This window comes from Neurospora tetraspora (assembly GCF_033439725.1).
Source record: "Neurospora tetraspora strain CBS 560.94 chromosome Unknown B0H65scaffold_1, whole genome shotgun sequence".
In the NCBI taxonomy this organism is placed as follows: Eukaryota; Fungi; Ascomycota; class Sordariomycetes; order Sordariales; family Sordariaceae; genus Neurospora; species Neurospora tetraspora.
In genome coordinates this window covers 2430547-2442253 of record NW_026944383.1, presented here as the reverse complement: position 1 = coordinate 2442253, position 11707 = coordinate 2430547, and the positions used below count along the sequence as shown (strand labels likewise).

General features: G+C 43.4%; 3 protein-coding genes and 1 pseudogene across 4 annotated transcripts; 2 read left to right on the top strand and 2 right to left on the bottom strand.

Moving 5' to 3' along the window:
* Positions 1 to 152: 152 nt before the first annotated feature.
* Positions 153 to 1387, bottom strand: B0H65DRAFT_562851 (uncharacterized protein; the record flags this gene model as incomplete). The annotated part of the gene is made up of 2 exons (XM_062830214.1): positions 918 to 1387; positions 153 to 823 (listed from the first exon to the last, which is right to left on the bottom strand). The coding sequence occupies exons 1-2, from the start codon at positions 1096 to 1098 to the stop codon at positions 153 to 155; spliced, it is 852 nt and encodes a 283-aa protein (XP_062686063.1). The 5' UTR covers positions 1099 to 1387.
* Positions 1388 to 1943: 556 nt separating this feature from the next.
* Positions 1944 to 2472, bottom strand: B0H65DRAFT_20990 (uncharacterized protein). Its single transcript, XM_062821920.1, has 2 exons — positions 2185 to 2472; positions 1944 to 2127 (listed from the first exon to the last, which is right to left on the bottom strand). The coding sequence occupies exons 1-2, from the start codon at positions 2368 to 2370 to the stop codon at positions 2044 to 2046; spliced, it is 270 nt and encodes an 89-aa protein (XP_062686062.1). The 5' UTR covers positions 2371 to 2472; the 3' UTR covers positions 1944 to 2043.
* A 1700-nt stretch (positions 2473 to 4172) lies between these two features.
* Positions 4173 to 6522, top strand: B0H65DRAFT_438007 (uncharacterized protein; the record flags this gene model as incomplete). The annotated part of the gene is made up of 3 exons (XM_062825345.1): positions 4173 to 4379; positions 4446 to 6150; positions 6230 to 6522. The coding sequence occupies 3 exons, from the start codon at positions 4173 to 4175 to the stop codon at positions 6520 to 6522; spliced, it is 2205 nt and encodes a 734-aa protein (XP_062686061.1).
* Positions 6523 to 9889: 3367 nt separating this feature from the next.
* On the top strand, positions 9890 to 9975 carry B0H65DRAFT_t61 (annotated as a pseudogene). Its single transcript has one exon. The product of its transcript is annotated as a tRNA-OTHER (tRNA).
* Positions 9976 to 11707: the final 1732 nt, after the last annotated feature.

The window sequence follows — 11707 nt, the reverse complement described above, 5'->3', positions numbered from 1 at the left end:
CCCACCCCCCCGAGAAGTTCTGTGTTTCCTTCTTGCCCCCTCTTATTCCCCCGGTCACCATCACATCCACCCCTCAACCCACTCCATCCCCAACCACAACCGCCTCCCCTCTCACACAACCCCCCTACCCCCCTTCTCTCTCTCTCTCCCACTCAAGCCCGCGCCTCAAACGCATCCACAGCCCTAACAACCCCACCCCCCTCCATGCCCCTCACCACCCCCCTCGCCAACCCCAGTCTCCTCTCAATTTCTTCAGTACCCACACCCCTCCTCCTCAGCTCAAACACATCCTTGACCATCTGCACCGACAAGAACTGCCTGCCCTTGAAAGTCTTGTCATTCCTCCCAAACTTATCCATCTCCTCTTCGTATTTTTGTTCTAACTCTCTACGCGCATCAAGCGCGGTTAGGGTAGCATTGGATCTGAGAGAGGGGAAGGAGGGGGAGAGGAGTGTGGGAATGTTTTCTTTTTGTGGGGAGGAAGGGGGTGTTTGCTGCTGCTGGGGTGATTGGGAAGATTGGAATGAAGCGCGGGATGGGAATTGAGACTGGAATTTGTTAGAGGATGGAAGGTTCTGCGATTGAAGTTGAGGTTGAGGATGAACGGAGACGGTTGACGAAGGCGAGTGGATGGGGTTGGGCTGGACGGTGGCGGAGAGTTGGCGGAGGCGGGCGGCGAAGGCGGGGTCGCCGATTGCGTCTAGGGGAGAACCTGATCCTGTTGGAGATTGGAATGAAGAAGTTGCTGATGTCCTTGTAGGTGGTTGTTGTTGTTGCCCTTGGTGGTGATGGTGAAGGTGATCTTGAGTCGGCGGTGCGGCTACTGCGGGGTTGGGGAGGTCAGCTCATTTCATTCATTCGAGACTCACAAAGCGAGCTGGGTCAGGATAAAGAGTAAGAGTGTATACAATACGTACCTTCATAGGTATCTGATGAAGCTGATTCCATCTGCGACTGCGACGCCTCCTGTCCGCCGTTTACGCGAGGAGGGGGAGCTCGTGGTGCAGCGCCGGCACCAGATCGCGACGCAGCGGCGATGGAGGCGGCTGTCGCATTTTTGGGTAGTTTGCGCGCAACCTTTGAGGATTCGGCGCCCATTTTTACTGAAATTTCCAGAGACAGAGAGACTTTTGCTGTCTGGCCGTTGGTGTGTGTCGTGGTTCAGTGGTGAAAGCTCAGTCAAGGGACGAGTTGATGTGTCGTCATTGAGATTGTGACAGGGGTAGCTTGAAGCTACTTTGACCTGAGGGTTATCTATGGGGAGCTTGGGCGCATGGTCTTGGCAACCATGGTTGAGGCCTTGGTGATATTTCCTACCATTGAATTCGTCTTTTTTTGGCTACTTCCTTCGAAGAAGCTGGATAGCGTATGGCTTCTACGGTCTATGTTGAAAACACGTTGAATATTGGACTTTCTGGTCAATGCTGATATCGTGACGTTGGCCACGAAAGCTCCATCAATCTCGCATAACCCTGACCGACTGTCATACATAGCCCTAACCCTACTCTTCTTCCTACTGAACTCCTAGAGAGCTCCACACCAAAATGGAGAGCTCCCAGATTCGGTCACTTACAAGTTTGCTCCGATATCGGGTTCATTTAAATTACACGGTTGACAGGTCCAGGGTGACTGGGCTTATACTCTCTCATCTTATTTATCTGGCTAATGATATGCCTGCTATTGGTCAAGTGTAAGTGATGTGAGTGGGAACAGGAAGCTCCGCCGTTAACGTCAACAGTGTAGGTATCCTGGAGACCCATATCCGAAGGCCTGTATTTGGATAATACCCTTCGAAATAGGTAGCTGCCCGAGTGCGAAGCGGACTTTGTCTCAAGTACCATCATGTACTGATAAGCACATAGCAATAGCCATGCTTCGGTAATACCAAGCAACGGAAGAAACCACGGCCAAGCTGCTAGATCCAGACTACCTAGATCCCGTCCGGTCTGGAACGTTACCCACCCGGACGGCGCTCCGATCGATTCTTGGGACTAATGCACCAACCGCACTCTTGGGACGAGTTACCGACATGTTGGGAAGCTATCACCACTTGGCTGCTTGCTGGGTTTTTGAGGCAGGATTTGACTGCTTGACTGTCTCCTTCAGGCAAACGGTATTCAATGAGGCCTATGACATATTAGCAAGCACACCAATGGCATGTGATAATGGAGCAGCTTGAACAACAAAACTGGAGGTTACACGTGAAGTCCTCCCACCCCGTACCCGCCCGTAGGCCGTACCATGCCGGCAGTGGAAATCAAGTTCCGCCCGACTTCCAGACTGGAAGGGGCCGACTACCGTGAGAAAGAGGAGCCCAGCTGGTAAGAGTCGAGATAAGCAATGGAGATGGGAGTGGATATGTTTGTTCATGTTTGTTTTACCAATACCGGTTGCTTGGCAGTTGGGTGATGGTTAGTTCTGGACTCATGTCGTCGGGAGCTGAAGCCAAGAAGACGTGGAATTGGGCGGCGCTGTCCGGGTCTTAGATCGTGCATGACGGCATCACGTCTGTAGATAAAGGAGACGGTGTTGTATGGTCCGTAGTTGACGGTAATGGATCTCGCAATGGACTCGGATGGGCCTGGGATGGACCTGGTGCGGATTCTGTGACTCGGGTAAACTCGACGAGGTCCACATATTGATTGATGTGGCCCAAGCTTGGTCGAGTTGCCTGTCAGGGACCGTCAGGGACGGCGGGCTTTGGCGAATCGGCGGGATTGCCCCAAACTGGCACGATGGGCGGGCGTTGGCGGGGCCCACTGCAAGATCGTCATCCTCAGGAAGTTTCACACAAAGTCCACTTCAAAAGTGTCAACGACAAGTGTCCACTATGCTGTTTGAAACCGTACCCAAGAGAGCGTTCAGCGGAAGGGATAACAAGAGCATGATGAAAATGTCCTTGGGCGGATATTTTATATGTAGTCTAATACATATGTCGAGTCCATATGTGAGTTATTTCTTCTGACAAGTCTGCTAGGTGAAAGTGGTTGATGGAGTCTTGAAGTCGTGAATTAGAGAATCAGTCGGAGAAAAGACCAGTCAATAGTCTTAAACTTGGCGTGCCCATTACACACGTGGTGTTCGTCACGCCATGCTGCTGTCCGGTCAAAGTTCGTTGAATTTCCTTCGCCAGTGTCTTCATTCGTCGTCCTGCTTGCCACATGTAGTGTAATTCTTATAGCACGGAAATACGGCTTATAGGCCGCCCATCCAATGAGAATGTGGCTTCGAGTCTCCAGCCATCCCGCGGCCCCGCAGTTTGTCGCAGCGTTGCAGCAGCAAGTCGTGCAAGTGCAGGGCTTTGCAGGGCACTATCAAAATCTTTCGCGCCATTCCCATTGCAATCGTCGATGTTACGGGGGAAAGAGCAGAACACTGGATCCCCGCTCCAACACACGACCTGAGTCCTTCTCAGTCCCGCCACCGTCAATGTGGTGACAAGTGCAGGTGCTCGGGTTCAGCCACTTCCATTGCTTCATGTCACTTAATCCCTCTGAATATTACGTAGTACGCCATTACACCACAATTCGACAATCCACATCGGCAGTAACTGGTGTCTTGGCTTTCGCATTTGCCTTTTTATTGCTTCTCAGCTGTGACTCTTAAGTCCTGGGACTAAGCAGTATTTCACCAAACTTGATTGGGTCGATTCGGCTGGGTCCGAGTCTGCATTGGTCTGCGAGGCTAGAGAGGTAGCAGCTGCAGCGGAAGACGGAAGACGTGACAGAAAGAAGAGCTCGGCCAGGTACCTTACCCATCGCCAGTGCCGCCATCAACCTTAAACACGCTGGGCCTCCCTCCCCCCAACTTCCCGATCTCGGATTCCCAATCTCTTCACCATCACCCTCGACCACCGCCCATCGCCCATATCGCCCTTCCCCCCATCGCGACACCGGACCACCACTACGACGTATATCCGGATCACGTACCGGATCATCGGGTCGCCCCATCACGCGACCACCGCGCCGCCTTGGACGTCTACCGACCCTTTAACGCCACCGGCCCGCCCATTATTTCCCCCGATCGATTGACGACTGCCGGCCGTGCCGCTCCGGCCGCCACCCCCGTGTTTCGATACGGTCCGGTCATATGAGCATTTGACAAGTGAGACCACTTTAGCTCCGAGTACTGTACCACAACAGCAACATACACACCTTTATACTATCATCACAATGGAGAGCCCCGAGTTCTCGGCTGGTATGCGCAACCAGGGCCCCAACGGTGGTCCCCCAAAGCGCAAGCGCAGCATCATGGAGAGCAGCCCTGCTAGCATCGGAGACAACGACCGTGACGAGCGCGACGATGGCTCCCCCGAGACCAAGGGTGGCCGCCGACTCCCTGGTGTTAAGCGCGCTTGCAACGAGTGTCGTCAACAAAAGGTATGAATCTAACACGACAACTGCCGAATGACGAACCCTTCTTGCTGACATCTCGTCTTGTTACAGTTGCGATGCGATGTCGTTCAAGAGCCCTTCTCTAGTTGTTCACGATGCAACCGTCTACATCTCGAATGCAAAATCGAATCCAACTTCAAGCGTGTAGGGAAGCGCAGTAAGCATGCCGAGATGGAGAAAGAGATCGAGAAGCTCAGGCGTGCGGTTCAAAGCGCAAAGGCCCAAGGTTTCGTCGTCGATGAGGATGATGACAACAACACCCCAGGCAATGCCACGCACTCTCAACTACACTCCCCTGTGGTCAACAGCCACTATTCGCACACAAGAAACCCATCATTGATGGGCTCCGACGAGGCAGTCTCTTCTCTGCTTCACCTGAAGCGTGGAGGCTCCTATGCTATGCCCAGGATCGTGCGCGAGCTTGAAGACTTCAGGATAACGGAAGATGACGAAGGCGTCTTGTTCAACGACTACTTCCACTACTATCACCCATTCCTCCCATTCCTCAATCCTCACCAGACCCCAGACCAGTACTACCAACAGTATCCTTTGCTTTATTGGGCTATAGTGGCCGTGGCCAGCAGGCGCTATGGTCACGATCGATCATTCTTGACAAAGCTTTCCAGCCCTCTGACAAGGTTGCTCTGGACCACCATCGGGGAGGTGCCTCAAAGCTACTTCGCTGTCAAGGCGCTGTGCCTCCTCTGCACATGGCCTCTCCCGACCAGCACATCATCATCTGACCCGACCCACATTCTGGGTGGTGTTCTGATGAAGACGGCCACCGGTCTGGGCCTTCATCGGCCAAATCACATGAACGACTTCTCAAGGGTACCCATTGAGCTCAACAAGGAGGGTCTACATGACAGAATCAAGACGTGGGCTGTTGCCAATATCGTCGCGCAGGCTGTAGGCACCGGCTATGGTCAACCCGCAACAACCTTGTACGACTGGACGCTGGCTACCCGCCAAGGCGATACCAGTCCTGCTTCGCTGGGCCCAGAGCTCGAGGCCAGACTCCAGATAGAACGCTTTTGCGATAAAGTCTCGAAGGAGATGTACAGCAATGCCAGCGATCCTAGGGGTGTTGCAGGCGATGAGCATCGCGCCATGTTGATGCGCGTTTACCGTCGCGAGTATAACGAGCTGGCTGCTTCCGTCTTGTCCAAGGGTGTCTCACCAGTCGTCAACCTCCACCTCAAGGCTGCGTGCCTCCATCTACGCCTGGCAGGCTTTTTCGACTCCAACAACACACCTAACTACCTGGAAGATATCATGGGGCTCTGGAGAGCTACGACGAGCTTCCTTGACTTCATTTTGGACGGTGACCCATCTTGCCACGATCACTACTCCTACCAATACCGTGATCAGTACATGCTCAAGTACGCCTCCAACTATATCCAGCAGATGCTGGTGGCTGCTGGGTTCTCATTGCTCAAGCTATTGCGCTCCTTCTTCGCCAAAAGTATTGATTTTGATCGCGGACGGGAACTCTTCCACAGAACCATTCAGGCCATCCGGACCACGAGCGTCATACAGAATGATCTTTATTGGAGATTGGCTGAGCTTATGGTCCAGATATGGAATGGCGCTGGTAGAGAAAACCCAAACGCATATCGGCCAGATGGAACCGACCCCGTGGTGGACGACAGTCTGCAGCTCAAGGTGAGATGTAGACACAGCATGAGCCTGGTATTCGACTCAATTTGGCACTGGAGGGAAGAGTACCAGGCCAGAGGGAGAGGTACACTTGATGGTAAGTTTTTTTTTGTTTGAACTGCTCCTCAATTGGTGACAAACTGCTCCCAGTTGCTAAAAACGAGTGTTTGGCACAGCCCTTAAACAACCCACCAATCCTGATTCAGCTAATGAATCATCAGCCTCGTCGACACATCTCGACAGTACGCTAGCACCGCCCTCTCACGGTATCCCGAACCTTGGCCTCGCCGCCGCCGCCTCGAACGGATCCATCACACCCGGAGGAGGGTCTTCAACCATGGGTGGAAACCAGCAGCTCATGGGAATGAACGGCTTCGATACCCTCGACGTCTGGGATCCCCAACACTGGATGCTCGATGGCCTTCTCGACTTCAACTACACGTTTGTCCCGCCGATAGAAGGTGCTTAGGAGTCCCTTTGACGACCAGGGAACGGAACGTCTTGACGAATTCCCACGATCAGCCGCCACCGTCCATGCCCGAATGTCTTACGCGTACTAAACGGGATTCATGTTATACGGAGCTTCAACACTCGAGTAAACAGTATCAGCATCAGCATCCGCATCAGCAGATTGTTTTCTTCGGTCAGCATGCTCTTTCAAAATCATGTCTTGCATTTTCAGTTTGCTTTTATTCTTCAACAAGTATACCCCGTTTCTGATGCACATAATGAGACTAAAACTCTCTCTGGGATAATGGGGTTCAGGATTTGCCTTTTTTCGGTTCGGTTCGGGATAACTGGGAGGCTGGGAAAAGATTATAGGGTGGAACTCAAAAATCAAAACTGGCGAAGTGTCTTGAGATAATGTCAAGACGATGGAACGAGTATATAGTGTTCCTGAAATTCAGCGTAGTCGTAGCGTGAAACCAAAAGAGGTGGTATCGTGGTGTGTTTCTGCGAAGATCTTGTTTGGTATCAATGAGAGAAGCTGATAATAAGCATTATCTTGTATTTCACATTTGCAGAGTTCAATTGCATGCCTTTCCTGTTGCACCCCCTCTGAAGTACTGCCTCGCGATATTGAATGACATTTACAGGACAATTCTACATGTTTTACCTTCATCATACCAGACCACGAATTCAGCATCTCAACCACTCCACGGCCCATCACCACTGCAAAGCTCATCGTCCAAGTCCCTCATGTCCGATACAAACCGAAGAACGAAACCGATTGACAACACCCAAACTACAAAGTCTAAACAAACCCCCACCCTCTTTCCCATCTCCCTCTTGCCTAATTTATCACACAAAGGATCAATCGCTCCAGAACGTCAGCGACTCACCGGAGCCAGTCCCGGTGGTCACTGGTCACACATCATTGCCAAGCGCCGTGCCGTTGGGTGGATGTGCCGTTGGTTGTCACTCGCCGGCTCGGCTTGTTGGTCCCCGTTTCGTTTCACACAATTATATTTAAGGAACCGGCCATTTTAATTAAATTTATAAATATATACCTATATTAAACCGAATCTTTCGTTATTTCCTACTTCTTCAATATTAACCCACTTCCAAAACTTCTTATCTTTATACTCATTTAGGTATTCTTTTTCTATAGCTTTGAAGAATTCCCCAAAGGAATAAGAATTGAAATTACTATAGTATTCTAAAAGAGGTAGAAAATTAATTCAATAGAAGGTCCTCAATATACCCTTTACTCTATAGCAATTAACAATATCCCTTATCATTTTTAATTTAAAATTATAACCGGGATTAATATTAATACCCCTCTCTTTTATTTATTTTAAAAAAGTTTAATCTACGACCTTATCTCCCTAGAAACTTATAAATCGATTGCCCTTTATAAATAAGAATAATGCGGCCTAATAAAAGTATTAATTTATAATTAGCTATAATTCTTTATTAGAATAAGAGAAGTCAGTTATTAGAAATACAATTAGATTATTAAGAAGCGTAAGGAAATAGCCCTCTTCTTTATCTTTTAAATTCAAAACCGTACTTTAGAAATCTAATAGCGATTATATGGGCAACAATAATAAGAGCTCTAAAGACCTTTATAATATCTCTAAACCTAATAGTATCCTTAGTACTTATAAAACTTCCAAAAATCTAAATTATATCTATATTTCCAAAAACCTTAATTCTTCCTCTTCCCCTAATATATTCTCGGTTTTAATAAGAAAACGTTAAATAATAGGGCTAAGAACTTCGACTTATAGGACGTTTACTTATATAATATCTATTTAATAAAAATCTCTTAATTATTCCCACTAACTCTTCAAAAGAAATATTAAGGGCATTATAAATTTCTTTAACGTTACTACTAAAGAAGACCTCGTTTTTATTAAATATAATGTTTTATATAATAATAATAGAATTAATATAAAAATTCTAAATCCTATAGATATTCATTAATTAATATCTAACTAAATAGCTGGCCTAAACACAATCCTTAAACTTTATTAACTTATTCTATTCTTTTATAATTTCTATTATAAAAGTAAAACTTTATAACTATATACCTTAAAATATACAATAGTAAGGGAAGGGTTTAATGGAAGAACAATACTGTCTTTAAACTAATAATATATTTCGAATTAATTTTAGAGAGATTTCTAATAATATTCCGCCTTAAGGGTTAAATTATATAAATATACAACTACTCTAATAATCTTTATTCATAATTCGTAAGGACGATTTATACTTAATTATATTATTATACCCTTAATCTTAATTATACCCTTTAAATATTCTACGCTACCGTTTTAAATTTATATATAAAGCGTTAAAAGCTTAATACTAATTCCCTTAATAATAAACTAAATAATAATCTTGTTATTACTAATTATTTTATTATTATATTCGATTATTTAAAATATAATCTAATATTAAATTTATAGCCCTATATAAAGGGATTCCAAATACGAAATAATAGATTCGATTTTTCTATTACCTAAATAATATACCTAAATAAATTTAAATTACCGGTTTATAATTACTACTAGACTTAAATATTTCTAACCCCCTACTTTTACTTCTTTATAAAAGAAAAAGTCGACGGCTAATTATAACCCAAAACCCTCTAAATAATTACGAACTTCTTTATATATTTAACACTTCAATTTAATTTTAATATATAACTCGTAATATATTATATCCAATCCTTCAAATCGTATACTATATTCTTATTCTATCAACTTAATTAAAATTTCAAGTCCCGGGTAGCTAAATCGAAGATACTAACGAAAAACTTCGCCCTTTTATAACTTCCGCTTAGTATAATTTATATACTATATAATAAAAGGAAATTCATCAACGCTATTCTATAGAAGGATATATTCTAAAATAAATTACTTATATTTAAAATAAATATAATAAATAAAAGAAGCCGTAAAGCGAAAGTATAAGTAATTATTTTTATAATCCTAATAAATTTATTTATCCTAGAATTATTTTAAAGAAACGAAATTATAAACTATACCCGGTACTAAAACGACGTTAGGGAATTAAAACTCTCTATTTCCATCGTCGTCCTGAATTATAATTATAATAATACTATATCCTTTTATAAGAATCCGCTTATTTCCCGCTTATATATTATTATTAATATTTAAAAGGGTAAAGTCTTCGAAATAATTAACCTTATTCAAAATATATATTATCGTACTTCAATTGAGGATCATAGAATCTCTTAATAGGTATATAACATTATATTTTACTATAAGCACTAAGAAACTACTCTTACTTACCCGCTAATTATAAAATTAATTATCTTAATCCTTATTATCCTACTATATTCGTAAATGGTTAATAGCTTTTTCAGGGGGATAGCTCAGTTGGGAAGATCTGGGCTTGGTTTCCTTCGGTTTCATCCGAAAGGTCGTAGGTTCGAATCCTGCTCCCCTCTCTTCTATCCGGTCTTAGTTTTTCGGGTTCTCCTAAGACCGGCCTCAGAATTTCTCCCCCACCCGAAGTACGTAGCTAAACTTATAGAGCTCTCCCTAATCCAAAACCCTAGGATAAAGCGACTTAGCGCTTAAAAATCTCTTCTTTAACGGAGCTCCGCTACTCCTCTACCGCGAACGTAGATTTTAGGTCGAATTCTCTACCCCTCGAAAAGTAATTACTTCGTCCAATAATACAACAACTATCCGCCCAATCAGCGCACAATTCCCTAATAGTAAGCAAAGTAATACTTACCCCTCACCTCTACCAACCAGGGCCTTCAGACTGACTAAAAAAAAAATACGATAACGAAATTCATAAAACCCTTTTACCCTCCCTCTCCCCGAAGCAATACCCTAATAATAAGACGTATCTAGTTAATGATAAGAACTAAGGGTAGGGGTAGAAGGGCTAAAAAGAATTGGAAGAAATCGGAAGGAAGGCTTAGGATTAAACGAAAATAGACATTAAATATAAAAACGCAGGAGGTTTTCATCCGGTATTCGGCGGCGGATATACGGTTTTTCCGCCCGGCTTTGAACGACGAAGGACCGCATACCTAAATAGGCGACTAGTTAAAATTAGACAATCAAGCGTGAATAAGATCATTATTATTAATAGCCTTTTCAAATATTTTATCCTTCTTTAAATTATCGTATATACGCTTTTTAATAGTAAGATTTTTAATTTAGCCTTTATAAGCTAACTATAACCTAACGTAATAGTACTTATCCAAATTATAGCCCAGCTACTTACAAAATTTATATAGGGATTAATACAATTATTTATTTACTAGTAAGGATAAGGAGGAAGTACGCTTATTCTTATTAATATTCTTCTTAACTTTACTATTTTTACTTATAGCCTCTCCCTATCCTTCTACCTCCAAACTAGGGTTTTATTGATCGTTAGGAGCGTCCTCCTTAATACATTCACTACCTAATATAACCGCAAATATAATACCCTTAAATAAAAGGGCGTAACCCTTTCCCTACATAATATTCGTTATTACTACCTTACAAAAATCCTTAACTATAATATAGAAAGAGATTTTAAAATTAAAGTTTTTCTCAATCTCTTTATTATACTAAAATTAGTAATTCAACGTTATAACTATATAGAATTCTAAGAACTACAAATCTAATTTATCTACTCTAATAATTCCTCTAACAATATAGAGGGCTAAAACCGCCTCTTAATAAAAGGTCTAATTATACTAATTATAATTCACTCTATTAAAGAGTTTAAAAATATTAATAAATCTAACCCGGGCGAACTTCTTTACCTTACGGTCGTTAAAAGTAGTAAATTTACTAAAATTATCGTACTACTCGTATAAATTAATATATTTAATAAAATTAATTTCCTAGTAATTATTTTTAACGGTTTTAAATATTTAGCAACTTAATATAATATTTTTAATACTTAAATTAAAAAAGGTCTTAACCTCTACACACTAATCTAACTTCTCAATTATATAATTATAATAATCGTACTTATAATAGAAGCTGTATAGCTTAATAATAATAAATAGAACAATATCCCTATCCTTTTTAACTTCCCTAATTTCTCCAACGGGAATCTCCTCTTTAATAACTAGTAATACTTAATTCTACTAATTTAATCGGCTAAAGAACACAGTTATCTAGATCGATATACTTCCAAAAACTTAAATCCTAAGTTATAAAAATAAA